Genomic DNA, 24,806 nt, shown 5'->3' on the forward strand with positions numbered 1-24,806 from the left:
CGCAGTTGATCTTTTTTCTACCTCCCTCTAAAATATTTAAATTAATTTTTATACCCTTGATGTACGGTATGTAGGCATGTAAGCTAAATTAATAGTAAAAAGGGATTTAGTTTTTGATCGGTAATTTACGGCAAGTACGGGTCATGGATTGAGAATTCGACTGCTGCCTTGATTCAGTTGGACAAGTATTACCTCCCTTAAAATTAGTAAGGTGCTTTTCTAATATTTAAAATATTTCAAGTTTTCAAATGTTTTGAAATAATCAAATTATCGGAAACATATTATGCTTTTCATGATACCTTCCCAAAACTTCTTAATATTTGTTCATTTACTTGAAAGCATTTTTTAGAAAAGTTTACTTACATGCTATAGCTCTAACATAAACATGCCTTTACATCGGTATGCGGTGTTGGTAAAAGCTAAGCTACTAAAACTGTCTCCTTTACATTCGCTTATTGCCTTTAACTCTCTTACCTGCTACATGAAGCGTTATGCTGTTTGTAATTCCCCGAGGGGTGGCGCAAGTAAAGGTCCCGGAGTCTTGGGATTTGGCGTAGTAAATTGACAATCTGTATTTCCAGTCGCGCTCCTCCGATGAAATTGCCCAACCTTTGCCATCATAAAAGAACATTTATTGCTTTCATCCAGAAAAAAAGCTCGATCAACGTGTTAAAAATGAAACATGATAAACACCATGGGGAAAATAAAACGTTAGATTATCTATGATGTATGCCCTCGAAAAGGTAGAAAAGTATAATAAATATAAGCACAATTGAAGAGTTTCTAATAGAAATATTTCTCTTACCATTAAAAGACTTTTGACTATGCCTTTGAATAAATAACAATTGCGTTGGGTTTTTTTTACGGTTTAACATTTTAGATTGAACCTAAGAACGATGAAATTACAATGTCCTACGAAAATGAGGGGTGTGTACTCTTACCACTTTGTTAGTTTTTTCAAAATAACTCGAAAAACAAATTCGGGATTTTGTAAGAATACATTTTTGTAAAAAATTATACAAGTAAACAATACTTTTATTTTTGACGTGACAACGTCTTATAATTCGATGGAGCCGGCTGCACGCACGAAAAAACATGACTCATGCGGCGTTACTTCGCTCTGAGGCGTTCCATTTAAGGCTTGAAGTGCAAGCGAGAGTGCGGAACGAGCGACAAAGAGGCACAATCGGCCTCCGCGTTCGGCAGCGTTCGACATCTGTCTCCCTCCTACTTGAGTGAGCGATGCGTCCGCGTGGACAGCTGCTATACAATAATACATTTACATTTACCTCCTCTATATCCATACAAAATATCTATCAAACAAATAAAATTAAAATTTTCTTTTGAAAAATGAAACCATTCCATCAGTATTTTCTTATGACGTTGTCACGTTCAACTATCGTCAGTAAACCGACTTTACAGACAACCGATTTTTTTTATTCATTATTTTAGTACCAAAAGTAATCGAAAAACAAAATATTTAGAGAAAAGAAAGGTACTGAAAAAGCCAAGAAATTTCTTTTTTTTTGCGATTAATAGTAATCAAGATATCTTTATTTATTATTTTTTAGCGTATTTTCTCTCTTATACGTTTCCTATTCATTTTCAGCAGCAAAATAATAGTAGGAAATTCAAAACAAAAAAGTATTATTGTAAAAATCTCAATTTTTCTGTTTTTGGGTTATTTTAAATTTTTAACACTAAAAACAGAGTAATTTCGGCCGGGTATCAAAAGGGCACCCATCAAACTAACTTATTGAACCATAGAAACATTTTAAAAATGTATTAATAACCGATTTCGCTTTATTCCATACACACTGCTTGCAGCAATCTTTTGAATGATTTAGCAAGGTACTTAAGCGTCTATATTTGAATTCGATTTGATGCAGTTTCATGGTTCACCTATACATAATACATCACAGTACAGTACTGTAAGTCAGTGTAAACACAATTATGCATTTTGATATACGAGCTCTCCTCAAGGGATAGCGCAGAGGTCCATCCATGTTTATATGTTTTTAAAACATATTTTCAGGTGTATCTAGTTTTTGACGTCTTATAATTGTTATAAATAAGATGACAGTGTCATTTCAGAGATTATTTATTATCTTTGTTAATTAAAACTTAAAAATGACTGAAGATAAAGCTCTTTCGGAAGAACCAAGGAAAGTATAATAATCTAATAAAAAAAAAAAATAAATGTGAAAGTGGGAGGCAAGTTTGGTAAAAAAACAACTTTCGGAGTTGTCGGATTTGCTGATAAGAGAATAACTGAGATCTGAATGGTTGCAAATTATGCTCTTTGTTACTGAATTTATAGATTGGCAAGTTTTAATACTCAATTAATCACATTTAAGGTAGTAAATATATAAAACTTGCCAAGCTACAATTCAATATTAAAGAACGTAATTCGATTACACCATTTGTGGAACTTGACATCGTTAAAACTTTTATAAAAAAAATTTTGGATGGTATGGTTTCCACAAAAAAAAGAATTCGGTGGGATTAAGTCTGAAACTTTTTGTGGTGATATGTAAAAGGAATTGTTTATATCTCCAAGATCCACGTCGACCAATGTTGCTGAAGCCTTAGAAAACAGAAAACGTTTATGTTTAGTTTCAGGCCGTCGTCATTTTGAATTTTTTATTGTAGTTCCACCACTCCTTTATTTTCCTTCCTCTAAACCACCCTATAAATCTTAAGTGTTGTTAATCAAATGTTTCTGGTTTATACCAGCTGTTTTGTTGTGCAATTCTGACCTGTCAAGATGTCACAGATGGTTTCATAAATATTAAATTTGTCAAAATTCTTTTACGTTCTGAAAATGTGCCTTTTTCATGAAAACGCCAACGGTTAGCTCTAGGTAGGCAATAGTATTCGATCATCATCATCATAAGGTCGTCATTCCTAAGACTGGTTGGACACGTACTTCCGTTCTTTCCCATCCTGAGCTAAACTTCGCCTTTTCCTAAAACTAGAACAACCTACATCCTTAATTATTTGCGAACAGTAATCTAACCTAGGTCTACCTCTACCCCTCTTAATTCCTGTTTCTACCTCTAATATGTCTCTGACTAAACCTTCATGCCTGAGAAGGTGACCTACCAACCTATCTCGCCTATTTTGTATTGACTTCCATAGAGTCCTCTGTTCTCCTATTCTTTCTAATACCTCTTAATCTCTAACCTTTTCTACCCTAGTTATCCTCATCATTCGCCCAGAACACCACGTTTCGAAGGCTTCTAACCTTTTCTTTTCGCATCCGTACAGCGCCGCGCTCCAAACATACACCTTTAATAATTTTTTTCGAATTTCTAAATTAACCGTTCGCGAGCATAGAAGTGACTTCTTTTTATTAAAGGCGACGCGACCCTGCGCTATTCTCTGCTTTATATCCCTACTACTCCCTCCGTCCTGACTTATCCGACTTCCTAGATATCTAAAATTCTTCACTACTTCTAATTTTTCGTCTCCTATCTTTATATTCGCTCTTCCCCTACTTTTTCTTCCCTTGCATATCAGTATTTTTGTTTTACTTTTATTTATTTTCATGCAGTACAGTTTTGTCAATGCCGTTTCCATTTTATTTAAAGCTATCTTTAACTCCTCCTTGCTAGATGCTAATACTGTTATAGTATTGGATAGAAGATTAAATTATACTACTGCTGTCGACATAAAATATAGGGTGTTCTGTTTAAACTAAACAAGTTATTGACGATGAAGCATGTATTTATTTAATCATAATATTTGGACACCCTGTATATGTTAATCGATTTTTTACTTAATTAATGAGCAGGCTTCAATTTAAATCAGGTTTTAAAAGTGACAATACATATTAAGAATGTAAAAGTTAAAATTGTTACTACATTTTCATAAAATTCAAAATGTTTCAAAGTCCTTAAGGTTTATGTAAGGTAAACCCTAATGAAACTTCCTGTTATTTTGATCAAAGAATCCAAAAATATAAAAATTTATAGGCTGTTCCATTAAAAAAAAATACAACGTGTAATTATACAACACGCTACTGAAGTGAAACTTTTTCAAACACACAAACATACCGGGATGGGGGTTAAGGAATTGGTTTAATGGTATTATTAGTACACTATGAATTTAAATTTTACACTATACATGCCGGAGTTGCCTGTAACGAACGTTGCATTGAAACGCGCTCGCGGCTCAAGCCATCCCCATTACGAGACATCCGTTGCATGATTTCGTTACATAGCATGAAACGAACTTACCCTACCGTGCGTAAAGAAGTTTCACTTCAAAAAACACAACTCATACGTTTTGTGTTTTTGGGATTGATCTACAAACACATTAGCATCTGGATGCCTGTGATACCATAAATATTTCTTTTAAACGTTACCTAAATTGAGATGTCAAATTTATAAGGGTTAATTTGATTTACCGTTACAAACTTTTTACATTTAATAGAGGTTCATATATATATAAATTATTTTTAAACATTAATGTAAATTAATGAGGAAAACATGTTGCTGCTGTCACGCCCCCGTCGGGACTTGAATGTGTTACAATTTTGAATATTTTTTGCTTCCATCGAAAGCACTAATTCTACAGCAAACAAAGGACAATGTCCAGCAAGGGAAATTGTAGCAGTCCTATTTAAAATGCTTGTCGGATAAATGTTTTGTGTTACGTATTCGTAGCACGTATTTGTATTATTTGTCTTTTAATGAAACCTCTCTGGTTTCGTATTATAACGGACTGATAACAAGCGCGGCGCGCTTGGCTTTTATTTTTCATGACAGAGTTAGATGTTGAAAATATAATCTCTTTCCTATTACAATTTTAGCGTAATTGTGTACAGGGTGTCTCACGGTGACCACCCATTATTAGAATATTTCAAAAACTACTTCGAGTTAAAATTTGAAAATTTGTTAAATGACGTTATTGGATATCTCAATCGAAATAACGGCATTTATATGTAGCACTTCCGGTAACACCGGAAGTTGACGTCAACTTCGTTATTTTAAATGGAACATACTGTATATTATGACGGTTTTGATCTCTACTTATAGTTCTAGGTCGACTTTTATAAGGCTTTCCTACTTTCAAAATCTATCGGTTTCGACATATTCATTTTTTTTATGAGTAGCTGGTACTTAAAAGAAAGCTGGAGCAGCAATATTCTCAGGAGAGATAGCTATACCCTCAAGCTTCTTATCCATACTTTCAATATGGGTTAAATACATTTAGGGTGTTTAACTTCAAATAATCGTAAGTTCATATTTTCAAATGGAATACCCTGTATGTATTTTCATAACCATTTTCAGAATTTTATTATTTTTCGAGTGGCGTTTACCGCGCCATTTGTGGTATTTTCTAAAACGCGCTGTTGAGACAGCAGGTAAATGTTGGTCTGTGTTCTGTCGGAGCTGCCTGCGCGCCCTGAGGAGATTTAAAAAGATCGAAATCGCAATCCGCGTCTGGCATTTCGGCTGAATACAGACCACTTCGAATTATTTTATTCGATTATGGTAACGTGCCTATAACGTTGAGGTTTAGCTACGCCGGGATTCGTTTCAGCAAGTAGATATCCATATATTTAAATGGACCTTGTTGGAGCATACGTAATCCTAAAATGTAGCATCGTACTACAGATGGCGTTTACCGCGCCATTTGTGGTATTTCCTCTGAGCTACTTTAAAAAAAAAATAATATCTCGAAAACTATAGATTTCAGAAGAAGGAAAGCCTTATGAAAGCCCTACCTATAATCTTGAGTAAAATTCAAAACTATCATATATGCAGGATGTTCCATTTAAAATAACGAAGTTAATATCAACTTCCGGTATAACCGGAAATGGTACAGAGATGCCGTTATTTTAATTGAGGAGTGCACACCAAATAACATCTTTGATTTAACAAAATTTCCTCAAAAATAAATACACTTTCCGGAACACATAAAATTATCATATTGTCAAATGCAATATACAATACGCCCGAAATAACAATCGAACTAAAGGATATTCTATTTTGAATTTAAAAAATAAGACGTGGTATAGGGAAAGTCGTACAAATATTTTCAGCCATATCTTCGTACAAGGAATAAAGTAATATGTATAAGTCCAATAAACGCAATTTAAAGGTTTGGAGGGGATTATGCTTTATTCAAAATATTTTGAGAATTCGGTTAATTTAGGACAGTTTACAAACAAGTTGGAGATATTTTCAGACTGACGTAGTTTAAAAATAAATTGCACACATTCCTCAAATTATGGATTTCCGCTCGTGTGACATAAAAAGAAAAAATGCCGATAAAGAAATGTGTCGTTTTGTCTATTTGTATAAGAAACCGGCTAAATATTTACTTGATCTCGTTCATATATGTAATGTAATTCTCCTATATGGTATATGGACAGTTTCTATAAGTGAAAGCTAAAAAGAAGCAACTTCTATGCTCGCGAACTGTTAATTTATAAATTCGAAAAAGATTGTTAAAGGTGTATGTTTGGAGCGCGGCGCTGTACGGGTGCGAAACATGCACAATGCGCGCGGCGGAAAAGAAAAGATTAGTAGCGTCCGAAATGTAGTGCTACAAGCGAATGATGAGAGTACCGTGGATAGGGAAGTTTAGTAATGAAGAGGTATTAGAAAGAATAGGAGAATAGAGGAGTCTATGGAAGATGTAGGACACCTTCTCAAGCATGAGGGGCTAGTCAGAGACATATTAGAGACAGAAACAGGAGTTAGGAGGAGTAGTAGAGGTGGACCTAGAGTAGATTAGTGTTCGTAAATAGTTACGTATGTGGGATGTTCTAGTTTTAGGGAAATGCGAATATTAGGTCAGGTTAGGAAAGAGTGGAGGTGAGTGTCCAACCACTGATGTTCGACTTCAAACACTTTAACTATCAAAATATGCAAGTATATATGCATGTACCTACATCGATACATGCATATTATTTATCTTTGTCGGACTGTCGTTAGTCGTTATTATTATCCGTACTGGCGACGGACGGTATAAAATCCATGTGAACGAGCATTATCGCGTTGGATTTACAATTTTAGACGCTTTGTATTCAAATTAAATTACAACTTAAATTCTATAAAATTCAACGAGCGCGTCAATCGATTCTGTTGACTCTTCTATTATAACATGGGCATCCGAATTCTTTTATCTTAGAATTACTTACTTTATTAAAGAATAGTTTGAAATGAACCAGAAACCAATTGCATCGGAATTTTCTTTGCATAATAATAAAAATAAAATTGATCAGATTAGATACAGCAGAAAAAGGACAAGTTGGTGTAGCATTTAAATAGTAGCTATAAAAGGTAGCAAATGACGTAAAAGGATTGTAGGAAAATATGCGTGAAATGCAGTAATAGCGATCGACTTAAGGAGCGGCTCTAAATGTCTACATTCGGGTGTATATTTGGTTGCATACATTCGAATGACATGCTATAATCATTAAATTCTGGTGTATGGCTGGTTGCATGTACACATATATAGCCATGTAGCAATAATTTTTGCTACTATCTTCTTTCAAGATCCGACTTTCTAGAATTAGCTGACTATTAAAATGTTTAACTAAAAGTTGGAACTGCCTTAGGCCTACTTTTGATATCTAGGATGCTGTCAAAATTTTTAATTATAAATCAACCTCTTGACGTGTTGGACGTATCTAAACGTCAATATTTGACCTTAGGGTCATTGATAGAATGTCGTTTGGAAGACCGCCAAATATAAGTGCTAAATTCATGAGTTTCATGGCTTACAGATTTAATCTAAGATGCATGAAACAAAAAAAAATAAAAGCATTTTTGGGATCAGTTTGCAGAGCATTTTACAATTTACAAATTAAAACAAACATTAAAATAATCTAGGATCTGTCGTACTTTATTGAAAAAACGTGTCTAAAATACTAATTCAATTCAATTTTTGAATATATAAAAGTGAATATTCTCTCCCGTTAATCTTACGTTAAAGTGCATTTCGGGAAGGAACTATTTTGGTGGTAAAGTGGTAGCGGCGTGCTTAGTACATATTTACGAGCTGAGGAGTTTTTTGTAGCACCTCGTGAGAGCTACAACGCTTCCTGTAAAGCCGTATTTCAGAGCTTCTGTTCCCTTAAAATCAACGGGATAGAAGAAGGAGCTTTAACGTAGTACAAAAGGTTGCCCTTGAAGGTGATCCATTAATGGGAAGGTAAGGCGCTTACAAGAACCGCTGATGAGGTGGTTTATTCTCGTGTACAGAAATAATGGTTCGCGGGATTGACTACTTGTGTACGGATTATTTGGGGTGGTTTTTCGAGAATGACATTGTGTTCTATTTATAAAAAGATATAAATAGGACCGTACTTCCGGATAACAGAAAAAATTAAAACAAAAATCGAAATAGTAACCTATACCTACCAATAATGCTAAATAATACTTAGGTATACTAGTTCTTCTCTCCTATGAGTCACTGTGAGCTCGAAACCATTGCTTTGACTGATCGAAATTCATTTTTGTGAACAATATTATGACGTAATGTCGGCCATCATTCTTTTCTAATGGTTGCTGTTGTCGGCCATCATTGTTTTTCAATTGTTGTCGCATTGTTACTGATGTCGGCCATTATGGGTTTTTAATAGATGTACAGTAATCAATGACTAAAATTTAAGGGAATTGTAAAGGAAAGGTAAATAGCTATGCAACACGTCGTACACTTCAGCATAAGAAATTGCTGATCTAACTTTCATTTACGAAATACTACTTTGCTCTGTGCTGAAAGCACTCATAAATTTTTTTGTGTATAATATAAATACGCACTCGTAACGAGACATTTTACAGAGTCATGTACTCCTTTGTTCAAGGGTGGATTTATAATCCCTATTATTAATAATAATTAATATTAATAAAGAATTTTTAAGTGATAAAATTATATTGGCGTTAGGTAGTCCTTTTTGATTACTAATTACATTATTATAGTAAATTAATCGAATAAATGAGTTCAGTCTTTATACTGCAGCTTGTGATGGCAAAAACAAGAAGTGAATAATTACTGTGCAACTTAATCAATACTGCCGAGGATTAACGGTAGCAAAAGTGTTGTTTTAGTCGCAGACATGCTACTGTACAAGTTTGTGAAAGATTTCATCTTATTTATTTAAGAAGATAGCAATTGCTAGTGGATAAGCTGTGACTTACTTCATACTGGTAATTGTAATTAGAATATTAAGTATTTGCAGCATTCTTACTAAAAAGCACTTAAGGATAAAAAATAAATACGAACTATGATGTACCTACACTACTACAAGTGCAGATCGTGAAATAAACGTAAGAATTATTTATAGGTAGGTACAATAGAAATATCTTTACTTGCAGTAATTGCTTCTCATGAGTATTACTTATTTATTTGTACTTTTTTACTTTTTTACGAGATGTTCTAGTTTTTGTATTGCATTACCTGTATTATTATTATTATTATACAGGTAGGATCTTTTATGATTGTTTATAAGAAACAAATCGAAATAATATTTTAGTTTCATTTATGTTACTATATTTTTAACCTAATACGAAAGTGAAATTAAGCATGTTAGTGAGAGTTAGAGTGATTTTTTTTTTTAATTTCTTAATCTTCGTATAATTAACATCCATACTCACTAAGTACGCTAATATACTGATTGGTTGTCCTTGTAAATACCTGTTTTTATTGTTTATTGTATGTAGGTACAAATTTTTAAAGGGTTAGAGATATGCCCCTTCCCTTTACGTGGATGCGCCGTGACAAAATTCCAAATTCAATCATATTTTATCTTATTTAAACTATTTGTCTTGTTCACGTCTAGTGTGTATTCTGTCTATTCCTTCTCAAGGTCACATCTGTAACAGTTTGAAACGAGTTGTACCTGCATAGTCGCATTTAAAGTTTCAACGAATATAAGAATATGAGAGTGTAGATACATAAATAATAACTAACAAAATAGTCAGATGGCGAATCATTTAGATTAATAATAATTGATAAGAAGTTGTAAATTTAAATTTATTAAGAGAAAAGCGTTTCTATTTTAAGATAATTCCCTTTATTAGTACTTTCCTTCAAGCTTTCGGTAGATATCTATACTTATATTACAATGTGCGAGTACTTCTTTAAATAGAATTATCTCTATGTTCAAATTTATTGTCGTTTGCAGGATAAAGTTCGAATATAAATATTGAGATTACTTGGGAAATTTTCCACATGTTTAAAATTGAATTAAAAATTAAACGTATAAAACTGTCAAGTGTATCTATAGAAATTACCTACTCAGAATATAAATCTAGCAAGGACTGTTTTATATCTCGATAGCTAACTTTAACTGAGTTTCATGTTACATAAGTAAAGCATGTACCCTTGTAATAAAACGGGTGAAAAATATTCATAGTTGTCAAAATTGCATTTAAGCAGGTCAGCTATGATTTATTGCCAACGGAAACCATCCAAACATACGGAGTATTTTTATATTCATTAATGTACAGTAGAATTCGTTTATGATGACTCCGCCTATATTGACCAACCGCTTAATATGTAGTAATTGCAGTTTGGTTTTCATATTGAATTCTCTATAGGAAAGTTTGGATATAATGATTCCGTTTAAAATGACATATCGTTTATTATGACTGATTCTCAAGAAATTATATCTGGCTATAGTGACCCAAATGATTAATAACAGCATTTTCGCTCATTTTTCTGACCTTTCTTATTATATTGATACTACAATTCATCGTTCTTTTTCTTTTTTTGTTAATAAATATATACAATTTGTAGTTTTTCTCTCTATTAAACTAAATAATTAGTCAAAATAGAAAGTTGTTTATTTTCTAAGGCTATGCTTTGTATTACGCCCGCTTAGTATGACGTGTTTGTCATTTCCCTGCGATGTTATTATAAGCGGATTCAACTGTACTTTTAAGAGAGCTTTTGTTTCAGCGGTTTATAACTTTGTTTTTTAATAATTATTTGTGTGAATGAATCCACATCTTCTGTAGTCGGATTTGTTTTTAATTTTCTCCAGGTTTATAATCCTCCAAATATTTTTGAAATATTCATTTAGATTCTCTTTTCAATAATTTAATCGGAAACATTGACCGCCATATTGGATCTGCCATATTAAATTTGACGTGTTTGAAATCAGATTCGTAATTAGCAATTCCGTGATCTGCTCCAGAGCGATTTTGAATCTTAATATATCATTTCCATTCTTGATAATAATAGAGTTATTATGTATTATTTTCCTTTAGTTCATACGAAAATGAAATCATTGGTGTCCAATAATATTATGTACAACTTATTTCTAACGGTTAGAAATATGCTGCTTCCCTTTATCTGTATACACAGTGACAAAATTCCAAATTCACTCACAGTTTTTCTCAAGGTCCCATCTTTAACCGTTTGAAATGACGCAAGTCGCATTTCTAAGGTGGTGAAGTAGGTGATTTTTGGTGTCAACCATTTCCTCTATTTCCCTTTTAAAGGTAATTATTATTTCGCTTCTCAATCCAAATAAACTTTCGGAATTTCAACCTTCTTAATAGTTTAATATCAAGTTATGGTCAGTAAAGTAACTTAATGACTTTTATTAATTTGGTTTACGTTTCTCTCATAGAAACTGCTGCAATTAGATACCTCCATAAGACCCTTGTCAAATATTTGGAATATTTTAGTTAGCAGTAAATACTAGTAGATGGCGACGTACAGCCCACAGCTTGTCATTATGTTAATTTCCTTTTATAGAGCAAACGAAACGAGTTTTGACGAGTATTTAGAACATCCAAATCACCATGCACGTCTGGTGGTTTCGATAAATTATTGGCATTTTTGAACAAACTTGACAATACTGTTTTACTATAATCAGAACCGAATTTTCCCTTAGTGCCGCCCTGGGCACCGTAAAAAATGTCGCCCTATTACAAATATTCTGCACAAGATGGATATGAGGGTTCAGAATACTCTTTGTCTTTCCGCTGTAAAAACCATAAATTTTTCAAAATTTTGTTATTGATTTCAGGTCGATTTTCGAAAATCGATACATCACATCTCGATGTTTTGAAATCAGAGGAAAGTAAAGCTCAAAAACCTACGCCGAATGCTGTAAATCCCATTAAAATTAGTTGATCGGTTCAAGAATATTTTTGAGAAAAAGTTTCTAAAAAAGTTTTTTTGTTTGAAATGACGTTCAAATTTCTAGTGAAACCGAGATTTGGTACTCAGCTATCAGATTGTGCTGTAAAATTATTACCAATGTCGTGGACCATGCCTCAGACGGTTGATTTATTTAACAGATATTGCTGCCCAACATTGAATAAAAGTAATATGAAACAATTACAATTATGAAACAATAACAACAATTGTAGGAGGTTTATTTGCAAATGCACACTTATTTTGATAGCGCAAAAAAATTTTTTTCTCAATCCGAATTTTGTTGTTCCTAAGAATTTGCCGCTTTGCGCACTAGTCCCTAATGCCCCTACTGTAAATCCACCACTGGGTACTGGACAGTTTAATTAGAAGGTATAAAAACTTATTCCAGACAAAATATTTGGGGTTTACTTTGTAATAGTTAAGAGGGAAGGCGATATTGGAAACAAATTTAACAAGACGCAAATTATTTGCATCCCCTTGTTTGTTAATAGGAATATTTTATCTATCTTTTTTGGTTTTGCTAATTTTAGGGAATATGTTTCGAGTTAAAAAAAAAGATTACTAAATTTACTTGAAATTTTCAAAAAAAAACATCTACATTTTAGGAATGTTATACCATTAGAAGTGTAACCACTTTCTTTTAAATGAAATATTTTCTTCCCTGATAATATAAAAACTTCTCTAATCCAACTTTGGGAATTGGGAGCGATTGCTAGTATGAAACCAATTTTTTTCCTGTTGAAACCAATAACAAATACGTGCCTGCCTTTGAAAAAAAAAATGCGAGGGAGTCTGTTTTGTGTTACGAGAACATTACATTTCCCGAATGACATTTGACATGTGCATGTTATTTGAAACGTAATCGAAACGTCGAAGTTGTATTATGTTTTTTTCGAAGGCTTCACTTTCGGTAGGTATTCGAAGGAAGGGCACGGTGGTGGCACGACGCGCTGGGAACCGAGAAAAACAAACCGATCTTTCCGAAATCAAAACACACGTTCCGATACGTGAAAAATACGTGACTGTTCTGAAAATCTATTAGACGTGATATATTGTGCCACAGAGAAGTTTTCTCCGAGCGCAAGAACCCGAACAAAAAGTGTCCAATAGCCGACGCTTAAATTCTCCCTTTTGTTTTTCCATTTCCTTTTAGACCGTTTTCAGAAAAAAATGACCTGGCCGACAAAGTGTTTTCCTTACCACCAATTGAACTATGGCCCTTATTGGAAATCGAACGGCTGTACTGCAGTTATCCGATAAATCAAGAATATTAACCTTTTTGTTACTGTGGGCACGGGACCTAAATTCTTTCAACGATTTATAATAAATCAAAATATTTGAGCACGTTAAAATATAACGAAACATAATATTGAGCTGTTTATCATAAAAATTTTGTTTTTTTCCCATCAGTGCCTCAGTAGCTATGCATGGGTATGTTGCATAAGGGGTCACAGTGAACTTCTTATGAATAAATAGTAGAGTAAGATACCACAGCTTACATTACAGGTTTAGTGTACGAGGTTTGTTCGAAAAGTATCCGACCTGCTTGCATATCTTCGCGCTGGCGTTTTTTTTTTGTCGACGGGCGAGTCGCATCCTTTAAAGTAGTCCCTATTTAATTGACGCTCTCAGCGGTGTTTCTACTTTTCGAAGCAGTCCCGGAAGTCAGTTTTTAGAATAGTATTGAGTACCCCCGTCGCATTATCTTCAACCATCTCATTGTCGCCGAACCAGTGTTCTTAAACCGGTTTTTTTTGAATTCGGTAACTACCAAAAGTCACAGGGGGTAATGTTGGGACTGCACGGAGGTTGGCGTAGCAGTGTGATAATCTGCTTAGTTAGTTATTGTCCGGTGTTCTTAAACCGGTTTTTTCGAATTCGGTAACTACCAAAAGTCACAGGGGGTAATATTGGGACTGCACGGAGGTTGGCTTAGCAGTGTGATAATCTGCTTAGTTAGTTAGGTCAGTCTAACTAAAAACGTGGTCTACTTCTTATCACCGCATCATGCAATCGTCTAAGAATTTCAACGTAATACTCATTATCAATTATCTGACCTATCGGTGCTTATAAGTGGTGAACAACACCTTAATTATAAAAAAAAACGTACATGACATTTCTCCAACATTGACGTGCTTTTATTGGCTGTGGTTCGGACGAAAGGTTCCACTGTAAAGATTGTTGTTTTGTTTTGCCGAGTTTGAAGCCAAATTTGATGCAAATTTGTTGATCTGATCTTTCAGTCATTTGTAACAATAACAAAATCCGATGAACGCAAAAAAGGCTTTGTAAAGATATACACGCTGCGTATGAACTATACTGGAACAGCCATTTCGCCTGTTAGCGAGAATGTTTTTCAACAAAATACTCTTAAAAAACTATAGCGTCCATCCTGTAAATGTCAGCGAGCAAGTGATAAGATCGTGAGGCTTTACTGTTGACGTTCATGCTTTGCAGAAATCGCTCGAACACTCTGGCGTGAAGATATAAAAGGTCGAATACTTTTCGGACAGACCTCGTATAACTGATTATGCATTACAGCCGAAATATACCATGTTGGAATGTTAGAGTAAAATCTAAAAATAATCTAATGAAACATATAAACAACATATTTCTTTTGTACATGGTAGCATTTAATTATTTTATATTGGATAACGTAATTGTATGCAACTTTTTTTTTTGTTCCTTGGTATGATAGGTTGGTAGGACACCTAGTCAGAGACATATTAGAGGCAGAAATAGGAGTTAAGAGGAGTAGAGGTAGATCTACATTAGATTACTGTTCGCAAATAGTTAAGGATGTGAGATGTCGTAGTTTTAGGGATATGCAAAGATTAGCTCAAGATAGGAAGAAGTGGAGGTGCGTGTCCATGTCCGGGTTATTCCCGACGACTTCCTTAAATTCATCAACCAAGATAATCTGCGTCTTCCTGGTTTTTTTTCCTCTTAGTGATATTTTTCTTACCCCTCTATAATATCTAATCTCCAAACTTGCGATTGTTTCTCGATTGATTCTCATAAGTATCTTACTTTGCTGTTGCATCGAATCTTTTTCATTTTATTCGAAGCACTTCTCGGATTCTTTATACAGCAATTATTTTTATGTATGCGATTCCATTATTTGTGTAGGTAGCAGCCTAAGGTAGGGCTCCAATGCCAAGGTGATTAATCCCGGAAAATAAATGGACAAGTGTTTTTCATTTATTAGGTACATAATCTTCATTAATTTCAATACGATCCTTTCCAGCAGATGTTGAAAAGCAATCGCGACAATACATAGTCCTGTTTTAATCTCCTCTTATTTTGAATATCCTTGGAATGTTTGTTGTTTTTTGAAATCAGTACAAATTTGCTATTTCTTTGGTGCATCTCAACAATTAATTTATATTTCCATATAGGCTGAATAAGTCTGTTATGGGAGAATTTATAAATGATCTTTGAAAAATCAACGAAGTGCATGTGAGCATTGCAACTGAAGAGTGTCTGTCCTGTTTCAAAATCTTTTCGAAAGCCGAGTTTATAACTATTAATACAAATATTCTCGTGCTACTTGACATATACGCTTTTATTTAGACATCCATTGTTATTAGATAGATTTGAGCTATTTCAAACGCGAGATGCATGTGCAATCCTTTGACGCTTCCTAAAAGTAAAGTATTTTGTGGGAATCTCAGGCGAAAACGTGTTCTCCTTTCATAACGTCGCACTCGAATATCTTCGTTCGGCTGGCATACTGTAGTGTACATTGCTCCTATAGTTGGAACGATCAAAATTGGCAAAGTCCGCAATAAAGTGAGAGCGACGTATACTTAAGGTGACCATACGTCCCGCTTTCAGGCTGTCCGTCCCGCTGTCCCCAGCGATGGCATAAAAGTCCCGCTTTCGCAAACAGACCAAACAATATCCACTTAACGAATTTTACTATAATTATTGACTACGTCTTGTGTCTGTCTAGAAGTAACGCACCTGTCGAAAAAAGTCTTTTCTCAAATGAACAAAATATGGACGAGTAAAAAAGGACAGTTGAAAGCCATTTTGATTACAAAGATTAACATAAATAAATTGTGTATTGAGGTCAATTCGTAACTAAAAACGAAATCAGAGGTTTAAAAAAATATTTGTTCAGCCGACAAAAAGTAAAATACAGCCTAACTATAAGTAATGTAACGTACCCTACCCTTTTTTAATAAAAAAACTTGTAAAAGAACAAACTTTTTTTTACATAATTCTACAACGGACGTCCCGCTTTGACAAAAAAATAGTATGGTCACATTACGTACACTCTTTCTTGTTTCCACTTAGGTCTGTAGTCATTTGCTGCGTTTTCAACACGCTCTTGTTAAGTTAGGAAATACTTCATATGTAGTATAGACAAAGTCCGATGCTCATGTCTGCATCTTTTTCAGTTACAGCTTAATTAGTGTAAGTTATTCCTTTTTCTTTATTAGTGTCCGCTGCAATTCATACCTGGCATCTCTCTTCTATGTTTACGATATTTTCTGCAACCTGTCGTGAGTAAAACCAAGCGTTCTGTCAGCAACCGCTCTAGTCTAATTAGTAAGTTGAAAGAAGAAAGTAAATGCGACAGTTTTACTGTGGACTATGCCAATTTTGAACGTCCTAACTCTACTACTTCTTCACTCAGAAACGGAAATGTCTTATTACTTGACGGAACTAATACAAATGCCTTTGACAGGTTCTGCTCCGATTGGGTGTCTTGTCATTTGTGGAAATATTTGTAGATGATTCATCAATGTTTTAGTAGGAACACCTATAGTTTCATTGCGTTAGCTTTTCTTGAAAGTAATTTGGAATCTTACCGTTTAGTTTTGAATAGTTTTCCTAATAAATATTAATCCTAAATGATAAAAGTTTTTATGATCTTGAAGGACATCTCATCTACACCTTTGAAACTTTTGATGACTTAACTCGTTTAAGTTTATAATCGCGTAGACGTGTCTGTCATCATATCTGAGTATTTTGTCTATAATATTGGTGCCGTTTCTGTCTTTTATATTTTAAGTTGTATAATTTTTGTTTTTACCTGGAATGATTACCAAGTTGATTGGTGTTCTTTTGATACTTCCAAAATATACATACTTAAAGTTATCGTACTCCTGACTGTCTTGAAAAGTGTATTCAAAATGTTCATCTTCTACTTTTTTTTTTAATTTCTTTATCCCTTCTTTCAACCAAGTTTTAATCTTCTGGATGCTATTCTTCTTTTATAATTGTAAATTGTCTGTAAAACTGTTTCTTTCCCGACACTAAATGTTTAATTTGCATTAAAAACCTCCGTCAGTACTTTTCTTTTCTTTGGGCCGTATGAGATGTAGTTATAACCATCATATCTAACAAATAATACTTTTATGACTTTTTTCCAAACTAAGCAGGAAGTGGCATATGAGCGACACTTCGAAAAATACTGATGTGCTTCATTTCTGGCTTCTTTCCAAACCATTTTTGATATGGCGTTATACCATCTATCTGACTTAAAGCTTTTCTATTAGTAAGATACACTGCAATGCTGACTGCTTTTGGGAATATGTTTGTTTATTAACATCGTATGTGCACTCTCAACAGTAGTTCTCATTTTCCTTTCTGATTTACCATTTTGTTGAGATGTACAAGGTGCAGAATATTCATGATATTCTTTAGAATATCTTCTAAATCCATGTTGTTATATTCACCTTTCCTCTATGACCTCTTTTTTGATTTTATTTTCTATGCGATTCTTTACTAAAGCTCTGAATTTATTGAGTACATATGACTTATTTTATAGGAAATATACAATTCTCTAGCCACAATAACTATCTTTGAATAGACCAAAATATTTGGATCCACTGGATGATGTTGATGACGATATTCATCGGACCACACCCATCAGTATGAATTACTTTACCCGGATTTTCCAATTTCTCTCTTACTAAGATTTTATAGTTACCGAATTTACATGCTTTACAAAAGATACCTTTTCGATCATCAAGACATGGGTCCGTTATTGTGTTGTGCTCAATTGTCTTCTTCAAAGTATACGTTGACATGTCGAAGTCTATCATACCACAACTTCGTGGAACTTTTTTTGCTTATGTTACATTCAAAATGACTTTTTCTACGGAAGTTCAGCAGCCATAAAATATTATTTCACGTACAGATGCACGACATATTATCATAGGAATCACGAAATTTACATCTACTTATATAAGAGTGGAATAGAAAGTTTTTGCCTGATGATACTTCCACTGAAAATAAATTGCGGGTCAGCTGTGAAATATTCAATAGTCTAATAAACTATTGTTAGATTTTTGGAATTCGATGCTGGACGGTAAACTAACTTTTGAACACACAACACCATTGCCGATATTATCATCAACATCTTTAAGTTGTCTGATCATCAATTTAATTGATGAAATATGCTTGCTATTTTAGTGTTTTATATTCACAAAATCTCTCCCATAACAGTTCTTTGAATATTTCTGTGTTCTGTTCATAAATAGATATCAGTGCACGTCTTTAGGAGTATCTTCACAGTTGAGAAGATGTTGCAAGTGATTCTATGTTATCGTCGCTAACAGATTGACTTGAGCCCTGGATGTAACTTTCCTAGTTACCTATTCCGTTATTATTACATGTTAAGCAATCAAACCAGCAATTATCGAATTATTGTAAATGGAAACAATTATTTTTCCATTTATGCCAAATGGTTTTGAATGGAATTTACAAATTTTCCATTGATTCCCACTGAAGTTCAATGGAAATTTTTCCTACGGGTAATTCTATGTTCTTCTTCCTTAAGTGCGTTGTCCACCAACAACATTGGCGATTATTAGTATTATCTTTACTATATCTACTGCTACTAGGGTTGCCACCTTTTAAGGCTTTACATAAAGTATTTCCCGACTAAAAGATTAAAAAAAAAGTACTCAGCATAAAAATAAAGTATTTTATTTTTTGTTTTTAAAAACATATTTTTTGTTACACCTAGCAGCCAGTAACAAATTGCTGTCGCTCTTAAATACATTAATAGCCTCTAAACATGGCAAACAAAGATTTAAGTAAACTAAAAGTTCATTTTTAATTAGTTTTAATGAAGCTTTATTCCTGTCGTCCCGCCACTTTGCGTTCATAACAGAGAATACTCTTTCTGTAAATGCTGAAGTGGCCGGAACGGACAGCAAAAGTGACACTACTTTGAACAGATTTGGGAAATCAGGTTGTTCCGTAAATATGGCTTGCCATTTTTCTGTGCAATATTATTGATGTAAAAATACTCTGAATTTCGAATAATCGCTTACAAAATTACGATGTTTACTTAAGGCCTTAAATAAAGTATTTTTGCGTATTTTATGTGTCTTGTAAAGTATAACGTACGCACAGTCGAAATAGAGTACAATACTTTATAATAAAGTACGGGTGGCAACCCTTAATAACTCCGCTGGAGTGCTCATTACATACCACGATGTTTTACGACGACTAGGACTACGTTTATATTCTATTTTTCAGTTAATATTTGCGATTCTCATCACGTAACCCAAATATTGCAGCTTCTTTATTTTAAAGATTCTAAATGCTTTTCTTTTTTAATTCAACATCTCGAAATATTCAATCTGTTAGCATAATATTTCTATGAGAGCCTTCATTTCATAGAACAGAATCATCATCATCGTAAGGTAGTCAGTCCTAAGACTGATGTGTCTCCACTCATTCGTATACTGAGCTAATCTTTTCATTTTTATTTGACAGCCTTGATGATACGTTAAATGACGGAAAATACAGTACCTAATGCATTTTCAAAAGTTGGCTTGATTATATATATTTTTACATAATAATACAATAGTAATAAAAGAATTGAGACTTTTATCTGTATTAAATTGCTAAAACAAGAAAACAATAAATCTAATGCTGCAGCTCTCTTAGATACATTTATGTTTTATTATTTATTTTCTGTTATCAAATAATCGATACGGTCAAAAAATTGGGAAAGTCCTTCTAAAACGAGGAAAAAATGATAGATAATGTAAACCCTGCTACCAACAACATAGCAAATGGTTTCCTTTTGAGATTACTGTCCTATATTAGTTTGCGATATCAAATCCCTCCAGGACCCTTCTGAACTTTAAATCAGCTGGACATAATATTGTTAGATGCGTTTTTCATCCGATAACTTTTCTTTTCGAGAATGGAATCAGACTTTAGGGGTGGTGGGTATAAAAGAAGAAAAAGTTAGTTTAAAAAAATCGAAAGGGATTTAACGGATTACGGCATAACTGGTGGTGGGTACTGCATTTGACAATGTACTTCTGATTGGCTTGAAATTTTAGTAAAAATGTTCTATTTTTAACAACTGCTCTCTGAATTCTTCTTCAAAATCACCGGTTGCTCCAATGAAACAACAATTACGTAGCTAATAAAGTATTTACAATTAAAAAAGCATTCGACCGAAATCTGTTAAATCGTTAGTTTTAGCCTTAATCTATTTTGATTTGTCAACATCAAAAATGAAAAAAAAAAAAGAAATGAAATGAGCTTGTCAGTAATGGCAGGTGGTCGCCTCATTATCATGTCATTTTTTGGACAACTTCTTCATCACAAAATCATTAGTCCGAGGCGTGGTTCGTCATGCACTTTCCTATCTTCATCCAATTTTCGCATTTTCCAGAAATTAACATCCCACATCTTTAACTATTATCGCAAATAGTAATCTAACTTAGATCTACCTCCGCTCCTTTTTACTCTTATTTGTACTCCTAATATGTTTCAATTGTTTAATTATCATATCCGTAGCACCCTTAATGCCGTAATTGTCCTATTTCTTTTAATACCTGCTATTTTTAACCGTTTCTACCTACGGTATTTTCGTCATTCGCCTGTAACCTCACATTTTGAATGGTTCAAACCTTTTTTCTTCCAAACTCAACGTTCACGTTTCGCACCCTTACAGAAATATATTCCAAGTATAGATGTTTTTAATAATTTTTTTCGAATTTGCAAGTTAGCCGTTCGCGAGCACAAAATTTGTTAATTTACTCTTACCTTTTATACTCATGCAGTAGCTCGCCATGTGTGAAAACCAAACATTAGCGAAGTAGTAGTTGAAAGTTACATAAAATTTGCTGATAATTTAATGAGGGACTTTTACTCTGTCGGGGTATTCATAGATTTTTTACAAAATATAAACCTATCTATTATGTGCTTAAACGGCTGTTTAATTAATTTTTTGACTTCACAAAATGAACGTAACTAGATGACAAACTTTAATTAAAACGGTTAACTAAATTTTCGGAGTTTATCGTAAAACAACAATTCAATTGTTTCACATAATTCGAGAGAAAGCCACAAAAATGCAGCCGCAACCGGGTCTTTTAATAATATAATTGTTCGATAGAGTCGTTGATTATTATTATTGCACAAGTAACAAGCAATTTCATTAATACATTCAGACACATAAATGCAGAAACAAACCAATTATAATGTAATGAATATACACGTGCGGTGGACGTAATTACTATTGACATTACTGATTACGTAAGTTAACAGAATTTGCATATATACACACAATGTGCATGAAGGCATTTGCACGGTATATCATATAGGTAAGAAAAAAGATGATGGCGACCACCACAGTTTTACAATATCGCCTGGTGGCGATACGTATCGCCGGCAACCGCTACGTGTGGCCTTTTCTAGTGGCGACACAAGTAACCGAGTGTGCGAGCGGCCCCATTGTGTCAAAGCTGTCCGAGATTCAAAGGTGGCCAGTGGCAGTAGCCACCGGAAAACGGATGGCTGCTGCTAGCTTCAAGTAACTGGAACGAGCTGCTACTGCAGCTTGTGGTCCAATTCGATTACTGGTATCGCTATATTAGTGTCGATACCATTTCAGTTGCATACAACATACTGTTCGTTTCAAGAAGTTGGAGATATGCCCCTTCCCTTTATTAGGATGCGCCGTAGCATAATTCCAAATTCAATCGTATTTGTCTGCGGAGCTCATTTCTCCACCGATCATCGAACGAGAACTAGACAAAAGTCTACAGTACCATTTGCAAAATTATTTACACTACCTCGTTAAAATTTAATAATATGCTTTATTTAAAAGCGTATTTAGCCAAAAATAATAACAAGTGAATTAACTTAACGCTTTACACACCTATAAAACTTTTGCTGTGTTTTCTATTGTTAATGTATATACATTTTTGTTTTAAGAAATTGCTAAACATTTTCGTCTAGTACTGTACAGTTCTAGCCGATCTTCTAAGACCGCCCATCGAGAGCTCTGCTCGTTCAAGCTTGTTCCAACTATTTCTGTCTTGCTCACGCCTAGTGTGTATTCTTTCTATCTTCGCGCAGATTTCTTCAAGGTCACAATTCTTCAGCACGTGACCGTTTGTATAACCTACTAATCGTTAATAAGTATACAAGCGGCCTAACTGTGCAAGTCGCCCCACTTCAAATGGTGGCTAGCCACAGTAGCTAAGCTTGCGCTGGAAATGAAGTGTCTGTCGCTAGCTTCAAATAGTGAAGACGAGCTGCTACCGCAGTTTGTGATCCGACTGGGCAGCTGCTATTCTGTAAAACTAGAAGTGGCTGAGTGTGAGAGTGTTTTAAAGCCACCTTAGTTTATACGGTGATCAGCGGTGGTGGCTGAATTTGCGCCCGAAACCGAGTGGCTACCGCCAGCTTCAAGTGGAAACGTCCTGCTATCGTCGTATTCGCACCGGTACCATTTGAGATTGTTTTCCTGAAAAAAATCGCTACTCACACTAAAAAAGATTGGGAAAATCAATCGGATTATACCATCAGCTAATAATTTTGAAATATGACCCACAAATTTGTCTAAGAAGAGTTCCCATATTTGAAGTTTGCCTTATCGAACCCACATAAGAAAGATGGTGGGATTGCCCACTTTTTTATAAGGTTATACGAGGGTGGATTGATAAGTTTCCGGCCTGACCAAGAAAAACAAGGTTTTTAAAAATTTTTTTTTTTTATTTCTCAACATAATCTCCTCCAAGGCTGATACATTTCTCATAGCGGTGTTCCAGTCTATTAATGCCATCTCTATAGACTGATTCGTCAAGCTCCTCAAAATAACCATTTACAGCTTCGATTACTTCTTCATTGTCCGCAAATCTCTTACCGCCAAGCCATTTTTTGAGATTAGGGAACAGAAAATAGTCACTCGGGGCTAGGTCTGGAGAGTAAGGAGGGTGCGGCATCAATTCAAACTTTAGATCGTTGATTTTAGCCGTCGCAACGATTGACGTGTGCGCTGGTGCGTTATCGTGATGAAACAAGATTTTTTTCTTCGCCAGATGAGGTCGTTTAATTTTCACCTCGTGGCTCAAACGTTGCAATAAGTCTGCGTAGTATTGACCAGTGATAGTATTACCCTTTGCAAGGTAATCAATGTATATAATACCTCTTGCATCCCAAAAAACAGTAGCCATAACCTTGTTCGCCGAAAAAATTGTTTTTGCCTTCTTTGGAGTTGGTTCCCCTGGTCCAATCCACTGTTTAGACTGTTCTTTGGTTTCAGGAGTGTAGTGGTGGACCCACGTTTCGTCAACGGTTACGAATCGACGCAAAAATTCGCTTGGATTACGCTTATACAATGACAAATTTGCGGTAGAAATGTTTTTTCGAATCAATTTTTGGTCGACTGTTAGCAAACGCGGCACCCATCTTGCACAGAGCTTTTCCATATGCAAATGTTGGTGCAAAATATGTTGCACACGTTCATATGACATCTTACAGGTCTCAGCTATCTCACGCACTTTCAATCTGCGGTCTCCCAGCACTATTTGATGAATTTTTTCGATCATATCTGGAGTTGTGACCTCAACGGGGCGTCCTGAGCGAGGCCCATCAGAGGTGCTCACACGACCCTTTTTAAACTCGGAAACCCACTGCTTAACGGTTGAATATGACGGGGAGGATGTCCCCAGTGTTGAGTCCATCTCTTTTTTAATTTCCTTCGGCGTTAACCCCTTCAAATAAAAGTATTTGATGACAGCACGATTTTCCTGCTTTTCCATTTTTACGAAAACCACAGAGGCGTCTTGTTCAGCGTGCTGTCAAACCTACACTAGCAAGGAGATCGGGCTGAAACTATAGCTACAAGCTATCCAAGGATGGTACTATAGAATGTCACCTCAAGGTAGGCCTAGTGGCGTCATCTCTTGGTTAGGCCGGAAACTTATCAATCCACCCTCGTACATGCGCTTGTTTTGCCTCATAAGACATATGGAAAACTCATAAGGCAAATTCTACTTCAGTATGTCGCTGATTCTTTTTCTGGGGGGTCGTGATGAGGAATCTACTGGAAAATCCATATATCGGCATGCCCCTCATTTGTAACTTGAGGTCCACACGATTCATGAAGCATGCCTCCCCTAAATTCTAGTCGGGAAGGATTTACATTTGTATCTTTCCACTTTTCAGTTCTTTGTTTTAAACGACAGTTCTTCTTTTTTATCTTTTACTTTAAAAGCTGATATGTCGATGTATTGGGGTTTCTCAGAAAGAAAAACAATAGTTCGAAAAACATATCTAACAATATTATTTTCAGCTGATTTAAAGTTCAGAAAGGTCCTGCGTCGATTTGATCTCATACACCAATATACACTAGAAATCCCGAAAGGAAACAGTTTATTGTATTATTGAGAAAAGAA

General features: G+C 34.6%; 1 protein-coding gene across 1 annotated transcript in view; it reads right to left on the bottom strand.

Moving 5' to 3' along the window:
- LOC108735201 (locomotion-related protein Hikaru genki-like) overlaps positions 1 to 24,806 on the bottom strand; it is a 186,857-nt gene that overhangs the window by 6,872 nt on the left and 155,179 nt on the right. Inside the window, exon 6 of the mRNA XM_025977459.1 lies at positions 475 to 609. Coding sequence (XP_025833244.1) covers positions 475 to 609 — 135 coding nt within the window. The remainder of the gene's footprint in view (positions 1 to 474; positions 610 to 24,806) is intronic.

Source organism: Agrilus planipennis, unplaced genomic scaffold, assembly GCF_000699045.2.
Source record: "Agrilus planipennis isolate EAB-ADULT unplaced genomic scaffold, Apla_2.0 scaffold27, whole genome shotgun sequence".
Classification (NCBI taxonomy): Eukaryota; Metazoa; Arthropoda; class Insecta; order Coleoptera; family Buprestidae; genus Agrilus; species Agrilus planipennis.